This window comes from Monodon monoceros, unplaced genomic scaffold, assembly GCF_005190385.1.
Source record: "Monodon monoceros isolate NGI ecotype Baffin Bay Population unplaced genomic scaffold, NGI_Narwhal_1 Super_Scaffold_21, whole genome shotgun sequence".
Lineage (NCBI taxonomy): Eukaryota > Metazoa > Chordata > Mammalia > Artiodactyla > Monodontidae > Monodon > Monodon monoceros.
In genome coordinates, this window is record NW_021703778.1 from 68,245,696 (window position 1) to 68,262,009 (window position 16,314).

Below are 16,314 nucleotides of genomic sequence, written 5' to 3' on the forward strand. Positions count from 1 at the left end.
TCAGGAACACCAAATGGGGTTGGTCTGTGGAGTACTGACTGGCAGGGAGAAGGCCCCGACCCTCACCCATTTGCACCTACCTCTGCGCCACAGCATACTTATGGGTGACCCGCCTGGCGTGAGAGAAGGCCTTGTCATGGCCACTCACTCATCACACCGGCAGCACCTCAGCTACAGCGCCTGCTTCCTGCTCTAATGGGTAGGCAGACGCGTGCAAGGGGCAGAGAGGAGACTTCCTCAGGGTTACTTTGGCTGAGCTGCCCCTCAAGGGGGAAAGAAAAGCTTGGGTGACAAAGGCCTCCAGGTGACAAAGGCTTCCAGGGTTACCAGCCATTGTGCCAGGAACCGCTTCCCTACACATCCCACTGTCTACACTGAGGCCCTCCGGGGTCCCCTCACACAAGCTGTACCACCCAGCAGCTCCAGCCCAAAGTTTTCCCAACCCCCCACCCAGACCTGGTTCCACAGACCTATGCCCAGACCCCGCCCCCAGATCCGCACAAGCATGGGTCTTGCTGCTGAAAGAGATTCCAGAGTCGTTGGTTAAACTTGCCTCCCTCAGACAGGCTAAGAATGATTCAGCCTTTAGGAGGGGGTGACTGAGGGCCTGAGATGTAGGTGACTTACTGGGCTGGAGACAGCAGGGGACTAGAATTGGACTTCCACTCTTCTCACCATACTCCGCTCCCTCTTTCTAGGAGTCGGGCTCACCAGTGCCTTCCTGGAACCATCACATCTAAAGGAGCTCAGAACTTCACATTTCTCACCTCTGTTACCTCCCCAGAATAATGATAGTATCTAAGGAACACTTTCTACGTACCCTGCTCTATGCTAAGTTCTTTAGGCCTATTCTCATAGGTCATCCTCATAGCATTCCTCCTTGGTAAGTATTATTTCCTCCAATTTAAGGATGAGGAAACTGAGACTCAGAGAGTCCAGTTTCCCAAGTCCCTCCAGCTGGGGGTGTGTTTGCCTCCACAGCCCACCCTCATAACCATTGTTGGGTACCCCAACCAGGATGGCCCCAGGCTGCTGGGAAGGCATTCCTGGCTCTTTGAGAGCCCTGCCTGCACTGGAACAGGCTGGTCCTCATCCTAAATTAGCACTCAATACCTAGCACTAACAGTAATACTTAATGAGCATTTCCTAGAGGCCAAGTCCTGTGCCAGGTGCTTTCCATCCATCACCTCATTTAATCCTCTGACGGCCCTGATAGGCTGATGGGATTATGCTCATTCTTTTCAGATGAGAGCACAAAGACTCAAGAGAATTAAAAGTAACTCTTGCTAAGGACACATCGTCAGTGAGTGGCAGAGCTGGGGTTCAGACCCACCTAGGTGCGGCCCTGAAGCCCATATTCTACGGACTTCACTGTGCTGCCCACAGACCCACCCACCCCCACCAGTGATTCTGACATGGGAGGGGGCTCTCCTCCGCACCTGTGGGCCAGCATCATTGGCATTGCCTGGGATCTCGTTAGACCTGCCGAACCCCAGGCCTTGGCCTAGACCTACTGATTCACAATCTGAATTTTATCAAGATCCCCAGGTAACTCACAGGCATACTAAAGTCTGAGAAGTCCTGATCTAGATCATCTAGCTCCAGTTTCCCAAGGGGCCTGAGACCAAGAACTGAGGCCAGGAAGTGAGAGGCAGGAAATGAGGGCATCTGCCTGAGGAGAGTTGGGGGTGGGTCTCCCTCCCAATCATCCCCCCTCCTCGTAGCTAGCCCATCCCTCTTTGGAGTCATCCAGGCACACAGACCTCAACAGGTGTGAGTCAATGCATGTTCCCACTGGATCGGGTGACCCACATGCCCTTCCTGGAGCCCCTCCAGAGGGATGGCAGAGGGTCTCACAGGCCAGCCAAGCTTCAGACGATGCTCAGAGGCTTGGGAGAATCCCCAGGCCCTCCCACGAAGGGGTTAAAACAGAACAGGTCGTACTCTGGCTCCAATAATTCTACTCCTTGAGAGATTTCCCTAGAGTACTCCCTAACTGAATCTCAGCGCGGGAGAAAGCCGGGGGGCTGGCAGCGGATTCAGGCAGTCTGCTATTGCTGGCAACATGAGTGGAATCACCTTTAAATGAAGAAAAAGATATTGACTCCATTACCGAGCGCCTCCTCTGTGCCAGGCAAAGCATGGGGTGTGTTAGTCCTTACAACCATCCTACAAAGTAGGATTATATGCACATTTCACATAATGGTGAGGAAACTGGGCCACGGAGAGATTAACTTGTCCAGGGTCTCATCCTTAACAAGTGTCTCGATTTTCAGCCCCCAAACTATAAACACATGGAACGGCAAGGCAGAGAAACCAGACGTGCTGGAAGCACCAGTGTTCCTAGGACCCTGAGCCACTCTGTCCTAAAAAGGAGATACTTTGAACTAAAGCCCCCAAGGAATCAGCCTGTAGTCTAGCCCATCCTGGGCAGGCCATCTTTCCATGACAGCATCCGAGCCCACTGGGATGGGAGAGGGGGCATTCCCAGCCATCGGCCTCTGGCCCAGAGCTTGGATGCCCCAGCAGACCTGCCCAAACTCACCTGGACCCCTAGCTGCCTCGCTGGGGTAGTCCACTGGGTGGACTGTGTGTCTGTGAGGGGTGCTTAGCATACCCCCGCCCTATCAGCCCCTGTAGAGCAGGCAGGAGAATCAGGGGCTCTGGAGGGCACCTCACACCTTTTCAGAAGGCACCCTCCCATGTCACACAACATCTGCCCTGACTGCGGGCATGCGGGCAGGGAGTTATTACCAAAGGAGAAAACCCAGGCAGCTAATCAGCTTTGGAGGTTCCTAGGGACATCAGCCTATGAAGTGAGAAAAGGGGATCCAGCCACCCGGTTGCTTGGTATCCAAGCATTCCCCATGGGGCCACGAGCCTTGTGGGGGAGAGAGACCGCATCAGACTGCCCGTGTTTGGAGGCAAACCCCCAGCTGTCCCCAGGACCCCAAAGGATTAACCAAGCTGACCTCGCCCACTGGCCCTTCCCCCAGTCAGAGCCCACAGCTCACTTTTCTTATACTGTTAGGAGTTTAAGGAAGCCAAACATCTTGAAGGTATTACCATTTACAGAAAAGCACATTTACAATTAGCTATATATAAACACCTGGGGATTCATCTCCCAGAATTCTAGGCTGGTGATGCAGGGGCCATCTAACTTTCAGTGTGGACCCAAGCCAGGGAGCAGCTCCCTGAGAAGTCTCTTCTCTCCCGCCCGAAAATCTTCCTCGGGTCCCTACACTCCGTCCACGCTTCTCTTCCTCACACCCAGCCATCTGCTCAGAAGCTGCACCAGCCTTCCCCTACACTGCCAGGAGGACCGGGGGATGAGGGGTCGCTGAGCCAGAAGTGATTCAGTCTCAAGGTCCAGGGCTGCCTCCCAGAGAGCTCCATATGGGGGCTTGGATGAGCCTTCCTTAGAACAAAGGGGCATCTTAAACCCAACTAGACGGCTCCTGCCTCAGAATGATTCATCACTCACCAGCCGTTCAGAGCAACTGTGCAAATGCCCTCAGAGCCAGGAAGAAACTTGTCAGTGATCAGATGGGGAAGAGGCAGCGTGCCACAAGAGTTAAGTGGGACTGTGCAGGGTTCAGAATACCTAGACTTCAGTCCTGGCTCCTCTGCTCACCAGAATGTCACAGATCCCCCTAAATCTCAGTTTTTCCATCTGTAAAAGAGGGATGATAACTGCCTATCTTCCAGTGTCATCACGATGACTAAATGAGATAATTCATGTAAAGCACTTAGGCAGGGAGCCCAGTATGCAGCCACTGCTTTCTAAGTATTAGCTAAAATGATTACCAACCAAAGTTAAAGCAACCCCTTTAAGGACACCCCCCCACACACACAGAAGCATAGAGATATGGGATGGAGAACATTTTCCACTTGGCAAAACTTTTGCCCTTCCTCAAGAGCAGTGGTTCTCAACCATGACCGCCCACCCTCACAGCCTGCCACCTTCCCAAGATACATAAACAATTTCGGTTTATGTAAAGATTCATTGTTTTGTAACAATGAGTGTATACAGATTAAACAACAACAACAGGCTTTTTGCAGGAAAGGGCAGTAAAGCACGGCCATCATTTCATCACCACAATTACTGGTGGCCCAATAGCACAAGCAAAGCACAAGTCTAGAGCGGAAACACCTCCTCTCCCAATCTAAAAAGCACACCAAATATCAAGTCACCACATGTACACTTTAAAAATCTTATCATTTTATTGCCAATTACACCTCAATAAAGCTGAAATTTTTAAAAAAGTACACCAGCAGGAAGGTGAGTGGGAGTAATGTCATCATTGTGTTAACCCTGAAATTATTCTATCATATTTTTTGTAAAGCAAATTGTTGACAAGCTTCAGAATGTCATCACTGGTACAGTGAGGTTTTATTCTACCCAAAAGGTTTGAAAGTCAGCACGTAATGAAAAATTGCATGTAACCAAAATTACCCTTCAAAAATCTCTTAAAGGGCTTCCCTGGTGGCACAGTGGTTGAGAGTCCGCCTGCCGGTGCAGGGGACGCGGGTTCGTGCCCCGGTCTGGGAAGATCCCACATGCCGCGGAGCGGCTGGGCCCGTGAGCCATGTCCGCTGAGCCTGCGCGTCCGGAGCCTGTGCTCCGCAACGGGGAGAGGCCACAGCAGTGAGAGGCCCGCGTGCCGCAAAGGAAAAAAAAAAACCATCTCTTAAATTACCCCCAAAGTATGACAACTGTTTATATTTAAACACAAAAATCATACTCAATAGACTGGGATGCTCACAATATACAGGCATATGGAAACTAAGACACACTGACCCAAGAACTGGATGAAGCTTGCTGTCTCTCTCTCCCTCTTCCCACAACAGTGTCTGGCTACATTCTTGTCAAATTGCATTCCAATTAGTTAAATGAGTATAAGATATAATTCCACCACCGCAAATTACTGCTATGCCCCTCTCAACTGACCCATGCTGAGAAATTAGGGCTCCAGAAGCTGCATAAGATGGAACTGCTCCCTCTATCCCCCCATGGCCTGGAAAAAAAAAAAGTAAGGGCACCCACTTACTTGCAGCCTGGATTCGAGCCTTCCGGCTGACCACCAGCCCAAAGCGGTTCTGAGCCACACACTCATAGTCCCCCTCGTCTGAAGGGCTGCCTCCTCCATCCAGCAGGAAGTGGCGGATCATCAACGACCCATTGGCCAGCACGGTGGAGTGGGTACTCTCGGGCAGCTCCACCCCATTCTTCCTCCAGGTGATTCGCACTGGAGGGGTCCCCTCCACCTTGCAGCCCAGCACTACAGGCTGCCCAGGGACTGCAACATCATCGCTTGGCTCCACAGCAAATGCCAGTTCGGCGGAGTGGCCGAGACCTGCAATCAGGCGGGGGAGATGAGAGGAAAAGGAGAGGTCAGTGTGGAATGAGCAGACACAGGTGTTCCAAGTTCTCTGGATCTGTGTACCCCATCCCCATCATTCTGTGATGTTAATAGGAATCTCTATTAATATATAGACCTTTGTGCATCTCATGCAGTATAGTTACTTAATCAACAGACCATCTCAGAGAGATGGATATTGTTTCTACCATCTTTTTTTTTATTTGTATCTTTTACAGAAAAGGAAACTGAAACCCAGAGATGTTAAGCAACTTGTTGGAGGCCTCAGAGTTAACAGCTGCAAACCTGGGATCTAAAAGCAACACTGATTCCAATACAGCCGCTGCCACTTCTGTGGTCACCCTGGTTAAGCACTTAAGCCTCACAGACTTTCAGGGTGTGACCTCAGGTAAAGTATTCAACCTCTCCGGGCTTCTCGGCCCTCATCTGTTTAAATCAGGAACAACAATATGGCTTGCGTTGTAGGGTTGTTAAATATGACTAACAGACTCAAAGGCAAATATAAAGTTGAGATAGTAATAAATCACTGCTTCATTTTACTGGCAAAACCATCTGAGGCCTGGTCCAATGCCTGGCAGGGAGAAAGGTGTGTGGGCCCAGTACCGGGTACAGGCTAGGCGATGGTCCAGCTCCACTGCCCCACCCCTAGGATGCTCTGGGTTTTGGTTGCTTTGCTTGTTTTGCCTTTGTCATAGGAGAATGAGGGATACCAAACATCTGCTCAGATTTCCCAAAATTTAGAAAGAGGGAGGTTCCTACAACCTCTACTCCCAGCAACCTCTTCACTCCTGCAGAAGAGGAAAGAACTGGAAGAGGAGGGGAAAGAAGAGAAGGGAGAAGAGGGTGGTCAGGGAATCAGAAGAAGCCGGAGAGGAAGGACAAGAGCTCCAATCCCAGGCATGATGCCGAGTCTCCGACTTCTCAAGCGAGCAACTTACCAGACCAGTTACAACTTCACTCCAGGAGGAATGAACCCACCTGGGCTGAAAAGGCATCCACAGACCCCTCCTCACATTTCCAGGGAACTAGCGATCCGGGAGCTGGCCCGTCCCTAACAGACCAGCGCCCTCCCTGGCTGGGGGGAGATGGGGCGGCGGGTGGGGAGAAAGAAGGTGGAAGGCTGGGGTTAGGGGCGTTTCCCCCACTCTCAGGGATAGGTAATTCGTATTTTAAGACATTTGAGGGTCACGCCCCTTCAAATCTCTACCCATCTTTACCAGGAACTGCGTTTCAGCAGCCTCAGTTCCCCACCCCAAGCCCAGTACAGCAACTGGGGTATAAAGTTTCTCCTAGAGGCGGCCGCGATACTCCGCTTCTCCGAGCTAAGAGGGGAGAGAATACTGCCCAGAGGAGTGTCTGTTGAGAACTTGGGGTGGGAGGGGAAGGGACTAGATTTGCGCCCCTCTCCCGTGAGCTGGGCCCGTTACAGCCACTGAGGGAACAGGATGGTGGTGACGGAGCTCCGGGCGGCAAAGCCGGCAAACCCCGAGCTCTGCGTGTGCACCCTCTGGGGCAGGGCGGGCACGTGAGCATCCCCGCCGTTCGCTAGCCCTCGGTCGGCTTCTCTCCCCGCTTCCTCAGCTCGCGGGGTGTCTCTCGGGTTTCTCCCTCCCCACGCGCGGCCCGCCGGGAATCTTCCTCCTCCTCCTCGTCCTCGGTCTCTCCCTCGCACTCCGCGTCCCAGTCCCGGCTCCAAATCCACGACGTGCTCTCCGCCCAGCGCAGCCCGCTGGGTCCCGGCCTCCGCCCCCGGGGTCTGCCGCCTGCTGCCTCGGCCGCCTCGCGCCACTCTGTGCCCACCCCTGGGCTCCAAGCACCCCAGCGCGCCCCCTCGGACGGGCCTCAGCCCTGTGGTCTCCCATGGCTCGTTTCCCCCTCTCCCCAACTCCAGCCTGCCCGCCGAGCTCCTGCTTTGCCGCGCTCCTTGCTCCTCAGTCCGGGCTCAGGCACTGCCCTGAGTCCTGGAGACGCAGCGGACGGAATGCCGGTCTCTCTTCGGGGGGCTCCATCCTCAGCATTCCCCTGCCGCCCCCGGCAACCCGGCCTCAGCGCCCCGTCCCGTTCGCCTCCCCTTCTCGGGCAAGTCCCTCCGACCCGCAGGTCCGCGCCGCTCTCCCCGGGTCCGCCCCTCGCGCCCGCTTACTCCCTTCTCGCCCTTCCCGGGGCTCGGTCCTCAGCCGCCGGCTCGCGGGCGCCCTAGCTCACCGTCGCTCGGCGCGGGCAGCAGCAGCAACAGCAGCAGAGGCAGCAGGAGCCGGGGCCGGCAGCGCGGGGGCGCGGCGCGCGGAGCAGCCATGGGGCTCGCGGTCCGCTCGGCTCGGCGACGCGCGGCTCTGGGGCCTCTCGCGGCTCACAGCGTCCCGCGGGGCCGGCGCCGGGGCCGAGGCCGGGGCTCCGGCCGGGGCCGAGCCCGGGCGGCTGGGGGCTGGGGCCACATGCCTGCCTAGGAGCGCCGGGGGCGCAGGGGGAGCACAGCCGCTTGCGCCATCTTGCACCCACCCCGGCGATCTGTCAGCCTCGCCCGGGGTGCGCGCTCCGCACTCGCACCGCCCGCGCCCGCCCCTCCCTCTTCCCGCCGCCCGCCGCCCCCCCCCTTCCCTCCCCTCCCGGTCCCCTCCCCCAGCCCCCTCTCCCCGGAGGCCCGGTCTGGGGAACAAAAGAGCCGACGAGCGCTTTAAGCGGCCGGACATTCCCGGCTGCGCGGCGGACGCGCCCCCTGCGCTTTGAACTGGGGCCGGAGCGGCGGGCGCCGTCCTGAGCTGCAGCCCCGTACCCCTCCCCCGCGGACCAGCCCGGACTTGGGGGCGACTGGGGAAGTGGAGACCCAGCGGACCGCCGAATGGGTCTGGGCTGCGGAGAAACCCGCAAAGCTGCGGGATTCCCTCTGACCCACTCTTTCTGCTGCGCCCTCCTGCACCGTGTCCAAGTCTATATTGTCGAGATAATTCCCTAAAAGCTGCACAAAGTTGTCAAAGATTCGGTTTTCCTTTGGTTTCCGGTCCTTCCAGCCAAAGGCTAGGACGTTTAGCTGCAAGACTGGCCTCTTCAGACTGAAGAGTTCTGGCGCATGGGTGGACAGAGGTAGGAGAAGTGGGAAGGCAGCTTCATCCCGGGCCCTGGGAGAGCGGAACCAACAGGACAATGAGAACACTTAAGTGACCCGGTTCCGATGTTCTGCCCGCTGTTTAGACCCGCAAACCCAGGCAGTCACTCTTGGAACTCATCTGAGAGATAATCATATCTCCCCTGCTCACTCATAGGGAAATTTAAAGGACACAGGTCATGACAAATAGCCTGGTAACTGGGAAAGCATATTGAAAGTTAAAATTCCCAGTAACATTTCTATGCCACAAAGAAGACTCAAGGTTTCATGTCAGAGAACATAAAAGGAGACAGCGTCAGTCTCAGGTAAGAAGTGTTATGGAAGATAGGCATGCCTCTTAGGACATACATCCCCATGCTGGCCCTCAGAGATCTTCAGTCTCGGCCACTCACTATTAAATGATCTTCTGTTGAGTCCAGCATGATGTGCTAGTCCATCAAAATTACTGAGCATCTACTAAGTTCAAGGAGCAGGAGGCTTAAAGAGAGTAGTCTCTGCCTCACTCAGCTACTGGCATTGGACTGGTCTGGGAGAGGAGTAATTACATCTCTCTTTCGATACCAACTCCGGAATCTTGGAGCAGGAATGTTAACCATATATAAAACTAACTTTGGTACAGATGAGTAAAGAAAAGGCCTCCAGAAATCAGATAAGTTTACTCGTGATGGGGTTTGTGCAGCCCAGGGACTCCTTACTCTGTATTAGCAACTGGAAGGTGAGCTTGAGAGGCAGGACTTGAGACACACGAGCAAGCAGTAGGAGGCAATGGAGAAATTCAGGGTCGGGCACACACCGAAGCTCCAAACCAATCTCATTATGAGGAAGGGCAGGAATGATGAGCTTCTATTGGCCATAGGAAAGGGAGGGGAGGGGGGGCCCTCCCGTGGGCCCAAAGTCCTGGAACTCCCTCCTGCAGGGCTTGAATTCTCAACAACCCCTTCTTGGCTTGTCCTAGACTCAGGAGAGGTCAAATTGGTGTCCTGGGATGCTGTCATTTTAAATTCATTTTGACAAGTGTTTAATTCTTCTTTATCACAACGCTTGCTCTGAGAGTGATATGCAAATAATGGCTATTCTCCTGCATGCAAAATGTGCAGTATCTCTCCCTATGATCTGTCAATTAACTTGGGGCTGGCTCACTAGCCACTTTGGGGGTGGTCCTGGGCAGGGCAGCCTCTGGCTCTTGGTTCCCTGCAGTAGAAAAGCAACCACACTCCAGGCACTGTAAAGATCTTAACAGAGCAGCTGCCAGCTGTGATCCTGAGATGTGTGTGGGGTGTAAGTGTGGAGTTCGGTGTGTGACTATTGTGCTTAGGTTTGAGTTAATGGACACAAGGGTGTTTGTGAAGGTGACAGTGCATGTAGGATGGGTCTCTGAGCTTGTAGGCACAGTGCCCACATGTGTGAACATGCAGCCATGGGCAATTTTGGAGACCAGAGTTAACAAAGAAGAGTTGTTGAGCCCAAATCTCCGGAGTTGGTGGTTCACTCCTCCCTTGCACCCAAGAAAGTTAAAAAATGTGTGTCCAGATGGAAAGAGATCCCCGAAGAGCCTAAAAGAGTGTCATCAAAGAAAGCATCTTTCCTAAGTTTAGGTGCTTTTCTGAAGTGCCTGTTGAGGTAGGGAGATGGTTCAGTTTGTTTTTGTCTTTTTGGTGGGGAGGGTTCCTATCCTAGGATTCTGAGTAACCCGTTCTCTTTTAAAATTTTATTTTATTGAAGTATACTTGATGTACAATATTATATGTTACAGGTGTACAATACAGGGATTCATAATTTTTAAAGGTTATACTCCATTTATAGTTATAACTATATTCCCTGTGTTCCACAATATATCCTTGTAGCTTGTTTATTTTATACCTAGCAGTTTGTACCTGTTAACCCCCTACCCCTATCTTGCCCCTTCCGCTTCCTCTCCCCACTGGTAACTTCTAGTTTACTCTCTATGTCTAATGGGTCTGTTTCTGTTTTGTTATATTCATTTGTTTACTTTTTAGATTCCACATATGTGATATCATACAGTATTTGTCTTTCCCTGACTTATTTCACTTAGCATGATATCCTCCAAGTCCATCCATGTTGCTGCAAATGGCAGAATTTCATTCTCTTTTATGGTTGAGCAGTATTCCATTGTATATATTTACCGCATCTTCTTTATCCATTCCTCTGTTGATGAAACACGTTGCTTCCGTATCTTGGCAATTGTAAATAATGCTGCTATGAACAGTAGGGTGCATGTATCTTTTCAACTTAGCGTTTTTGTTTTTGTTTTGATATATACCCAGGAGTGGGATTGCTGGGTCATATGGTAGTTCTATTTTTAGTTTTGTGAGAAACCTCCATACTGACTTCCACAGTGGCTGTACCAATTTACATTCCCATCGGCAATGTACAAGGGTTACCTTTTTTTCAGAGATAAGATCCGTTCTTTCTTATAACCACCTGCTCTTTCCCTCAAAAACCAACATTTCCCATCCTGGTAGGAAATACATTCTCTCGTGCAGAAAGGCTGAGGAAATTCTAGTCATTTGGTTCCAAAAGAGAACATTTTCTGGAAAATAGTTTATTAACTCATTATAGGGACAGATACATGATCAATGCCTTGGCTTAACACTAAAGAATATCATACTTGTAAGGAGAAAGAAAACACTGGAAAAATAATTAAATAATACAGCAAAACTACAGACAAATAAATGAGCAGGTACCGATTACACGTGTCATGCATCGAGAAAAGGTTTTTAAATGAGACTCAAAAACCGTAAGGCATCGGTGGTAGATGACAAAGGGATTAATACCCTGTAAAAGGCCAATGGACTCTTTTCTAATAAAAATACTGTTGCAAAGACACAAACCTAACACTTCCGAATGACCCAGAGCCCAAATCATATACAATGCTAGTGAGTAATGGCCACTTTCTTATCAACTGTGAGTTACAGGCAGACACCAGATTTATTACTTATTTGCTTTTGAGAAACAATTTTCCACCCAACCTAACGGGCTATAAATTGTCTCATTTGCAGCTATTTAATTTAAACCAGAACCTCACTGCCCGTTAAACAAGAACATGAAAAATGACTGCGTGGTGTAATGCTAAGAGCCTACTGTTAAAACAGCCGTTTAATTCAGGGCAGTTGGTTTTTTTTTTTTTTTTTCCTTTAGAAAATAAAAAAAATCAAACCAGCAAAATAAAATGAGGCTTTTGACCTTCAGAGCGGTGATGAAACATATACAGTAGTGTTAGCCACAGCAACACTGAGTGCTACAGAAATAGTACAAGTGACAATTCTGTCCTAATGAGATACAAAACCAACATTAATAATCTTTAGTGTTATCATAGGCTGCCTGAAGGAGGGGGAGGAGGAGGAAATGTAGGTGCGGATGTCAAACGTGAGTGACACCCGAGTGTAATAAACACAGAGGCTGAAAGGGTCTGAGAAAGCTGCAACTCCGCTGAGAGACATTTCACCATTTAAAAAAAAAAAGGAAAGATAGACTGGTTATTTCTAATTTGGCCCAGAAGCCAGAGTTAACCCTTGATGTGCTGCTCAGTTAGAAAAGATGAATGCAGGGAGAAAAGACCACATACTCGATGCTCCTATGAGAGGCTGAGGTGCAAAATCAAATAAATGACCTTGTTTTCTCTCCACAGGAAACAGAAGTCAAGCTTGTCCCTGTGTGGTAGGTCAACAGAAAATGACTTCAGGATTGAATTTAAAGAAAAGACAAAATGAAAAGAGCCCATCACCCTTGTCCTGTGTGAAGCCCTCCCTTCCAGCACTGCAAGAGGATGAGATTCCTTCCACCTCCATGCCGTCAGCTCATGTTCAAGGTGCACAGAGTGGGAAGCGGTGGGGCCACGGAACCCCTAATTTCCATCCCCTTATACCCTTCTAGTTTCAACTGGGAAGGAAGGTCCCCAAACCCCTCTGTCCAGCAAATCTGCCTGCCTGCCTAGAAGGGAGGGAGTAATTTTACCCCAAGCTTCTGGGTCGTGTTCCCCTTTCCTTGTCTCAAAAACCCCCTTGTATGACTTGCATTTATCCCCTCCAAGGAGAACCCTCCGATCTCAATCACAGGCAGAAAGATGCAAGGGAAGCTGAAAGGTCTTTTCCAAACTGCACTGGGGGTAGGCAGTTTGCCTGGGGAGGGGGCCTATGGAGGCACAGATGGGAAGGGGGTGGGAGGATGATGGCTGAAGTGGATGGCAGACACAGGAGTCACGCTCTGGCCTTGAACAGACATGAGGTAGTCATGTTGTTAGGGGAGGATGCAGAGATTGAACCCAGGCAGGAGAACCACATGACACAGTGTGGGAGAGGTGGGAGAGACAGCAGAGACAGACGGAAAGAGGAGACAGAGAAAGCGCAGAGAGGAAAGGAAAGGGTATCAGGGAGGAAGAGAAGGGCGCTAGGATTGGGAGAGCAGGGCGACTGTGAGACAGACACTAGAGGAGTGAGCGGGGAGGAAGGAGGGGAGAGCAAGAGAAAGCAGATTTTCAAAACCAGGCACTTCCCCAATTACAACACTAGATGCAGAGCTGCTCTGAGGGGAGCCAGAGTCACCCTCTCAATTTGGGCACCGGGGACATGGCAGAGGTGATGCAGCTAAAGCGTTAGGCATTCAGAGCCTGCTTGCACTCAGCCCAGCCAGACAGGAAGTGGGCCGGGGCTGTCTCTGTCAGACAGGGCACTGGAGACACTCTCAGAGTGTGTAATAAAAGGCTGGGTGACGGAGGTGGGGGCCCACAGGGCTGGGCACTGTCCTGACCTGGAGGACGGAGTAGGCCGTAGTGACCACTGCCCGGGCCAAGGTTTCCCAGCTCACCAACCAGCACACGCACACGCGCTTCACACGTGTACAGCACGTATAGCTGTGCTTCACGTGTCTCTCGCCTACCACACGTGTCACAGAGCATGGGTGGGGAAGAGTGAACAACCCACTTCTTCCTCTCCCCTGAGCCAAAGCACCCTAGGAGGCTCCAAATGGCTTGATGATGGTCAGTACCTGCAGGGAGACACGTGTACATGTGTGGCCACACGTGTCATGTCCCATGATCCATACCAGCCTGCCCCAAACTGTGCCCTCGAGGGAGCTAAGCAGAGGAGACTGGGGCTCTGGGCAGGCCTGGGCTGGCTGCTGGAGGGCAGGGGGCCTTTGGCTGGCAGCTGTTCCCTGGGGCCTCCTGCAGAGCCTCACTGGGCTGGAGATCCGGGTAGGGGCAAGAAGCACTGGCTGCCTCTGGCAGGCAGGTAAGTCTGTCTGGCCCAGGGCTTGCCTGCTCACACCCTCCCAGCTCCCTGTCCAGCCAGTCTGCCCCTTGCCTGAGATTCATAACACCCAAAGTGAGGTCAGCAGCCTCTGAAGGCAGCGGATCCTCGGGTTCCAGGTCTTGCAGGTGGAGGTCAGGGTTCCCTTTGGATGCACTAAAGTCAGAGTGGACAATGACCTCGGCCTCCACCTGGTTCCTGCAGGCTGGGGGCGGCTTCTTCCTCCCATTGCCCTGGTCAGAGAAGAGAACACAAAACCATCACTGAGAGTGACCATCAGAAGGACGGCCATCATTCTTGGGATGCAGAGAGACTGACCCCCAGCCCAGAGCCCGTTATACATTACATGGGAGCTGGTAAAGGAAGAACGGTGACTGTCCTAAAAGAGATGATGATCAGATCCCTGGGAAGGCAGGGAAATACTACGCATTTGCCCTTGCTGAGGAGTTCCAGAAGTACTAGATTCAGTCAGGGCCTCAGTGAACAGGGGGAAGGGCTGAGTGCACTCAGGCCGGGTGCACCGTCAGATCCATGTAATTCTGCTGTGGCCCACTTACGTCTAGGTAGAGGAAGGCTTGTCCCCAACCCAGAGAAATACAGGTTCTCCCAAACTGGCCTGCCCTCCATCCACTCACCTTTAGAGGCTCCAGGGATCTGCTGGCTATACTTTTAGCCCCAGGGAAGTTACCACCAGGGCTCTCCAGAGGATTCACTACTTGCTCTGCACAAACGCGGGGACCCTCCTCTCCTTCCCTCCCCCCTCCTCCCGGGACGCTGACCTTTATGGCGTCATACACCAGAGCCTGCAGCAACAGCGTCTGCCCGGTTCCAGCAGGGGGCAGCAGGGCCCGGGTCAGAGAGGGCATGGGGCCTGCCTGGGGCAGCTCACAGCCTGCCCAGGAACCTGCCCAGCTCAGCCCACCGTGCTGAGCCCAGGAGATCTGCACAGGAAGAAAAGTGGGAGCACTGAGAGCTTGACTGTGAAGTATGAGAGGGAAGTGTATGGAGCTCCCTTCACAGACTCTCTTGGCCCCCTTGCTACCTCCCTCCCCAAGGCTGTAGGGAGGAGCACAGAATGGGCTGAGAGTCTGGGGGTGAATTTGAGGATAGAAAGATCCTCCTGCAGAAAAGCCCAGAGGTTTCTGAGCCAGGCAGGGTTTCCTTCACCACAGAGGCAGGGAAAGGATGGGGAAAGACTCAGGGGTTTGAGCTGGCTGGTCAGGGAATGCAGGATGAGCCACCACTGCTAGGATGGAGGGGACCTGCCCTGTGTGGGCCCACCTTATCCGGATCCCGGTCCCACTTGACCACCTCCAAACTGACCAGCCTCTTTTTCCCATACTGGGGAGAGCCGGGTCTTAGAGGTCTCCCCAGCTCCCAGGATGAGGAGGGATCTGGGTGTTCTGGCCATCCCGAGTCAACCGCAGACAGCCCATCGAGGGCCCTTCCCTCCTTCCTGAGAACCAGGCTGACCTATTCTGCCGGGGATGGAGGCCCATCTGCTTCCCTGCCCTCCCAACCCTTTCAAGGAGGAGGGAGAGTATGCTTTTTCTTCTGCAGCTGGCCCAGGAAGGGGAGGGGGGAGGAGGAAAGGGGCTCTCTCACGGGGTCACACATTGCGCTCTCGCGCCCCCTGGTGTCCTATTCGGGCATGAGCCACAGTGTGGGGCTCGGACCTACCCAGGCTCACCTTTCTCTTGGAGTGACCCCGGCAGTCAGGACCGCCACCACCCATAAGGCTGTGCACTTCAGCCCTGTCCTCGATGTCTGAGGGCGGTGGGGACCAATCCTGGGGACGGGGGTGCACAAGGGACTCCAGTTCATGGGCAGCCGGGGGGCTGGGGGGGGGCAAGGCGGGCTCGGGAGTACAGCGTGGGGTTCCCAGCAGTGGCCGTGGAGGACAGGCCCGGGAGGGCTTCCCTGGAAGGGAAGATGGGGGACAGCACAGTGGTCAAAGAGAGGGGTGGGGGCGAGACTGGTATCTAGTCCAGCCTGTATCCCTGGGCAGGTTCCTACCCATCTCTGAGACTTAATTTCCCGGTCTGTGCAATGAATAAGAAATTCTGGGATTGTTCAAAACAGCTGGGACACTACACTGGGGTCCTTCCTCCCTTGGCTCCAGGCATCTGGAGATTTGGGGTCCCTCTCTGCAAGATGCTGGCAGCTACCAAGGAAGCGGCAGAGAGGCAGCTCTACCTACGCCTGCCCTTGCTGAGGGGATATGCTGGGGGGCTTCCCTAAACCCACCCCCTACTCTCATGAGGTCATCACCCCCAACCCCTTCATCCCAGAGTCAACTTTAATGGGGCTCCTGGGAGGGCCCAGAGCAAGTCATGGCCACTTTCCCTGCTCCCTCATCTCTGCAGCCCTTCTAGAAACCTCTCCTCTGTGCGGTCAGACTGGTTCCTTCACCCACCGGTGGGGGCCACGGCGCAGGCCAGCACACATGCAGGCCAGGAGGCAGAGGAGGCCCAGGCAGACGCCCACGATGATGCCCGTGACGGAGTGCACGTCCAAAGAGTCTGGCGGGGGAGAGGGAGGGAACAGAACAGATGGAGGACGG

The 16,314-nt window shown here is 53.2% G+C and overlaps 2 protein-coding genes across 2 annotated transcripts in view; both read right to left on the reverse strand.

Moving 5' to 3' along the window:
* The window catches only part of IGDCC3 (immunoglobulin superfamily DCC subclass member 3), a 38,887-nt gene extending 33,610 nt beyond the window's left edge, over positions 1-5,277 (reverse strand). The window contains exon 1 of the mRNA XM_029238592.1: positions 5,052-5,277. Coding sequence (XP_029094425.1) covers positions 5,052-5,172 — 121 coding nt within the window. The 5' untranslated portion in view covers positions 5,173-5,277. The remainder of the gene's footprint in view (positions 1-5,051) is intronic.
* Positions 5,278-11,041: 5,764 nt separating this feature from the next.
* Positions 11,042-16,314, reverse strand: part of IGDCC4 (immunoglobulin superfamily DCC subclass member 4) — a 37,091-nt gene continuing 31,818 nt past the window's right edge. The window contains 5 exon segments of the mRNA XM_029237102.1: positions 11,042-13,984; positions 14,531-14,692; positions 15,442-15,597; positions 15,599-15,671; positions 16,168-16,273. Coding sequence (XP_029092935.1) covers positions 13,577-13,984; positions 14,531-14,692; positions 15,442-15,597; positions 15,599-15,671; positions 16,168-16,273 — 905 coding nt within the window. The 3' untranslated portion in view covers positions 11,042-13,576.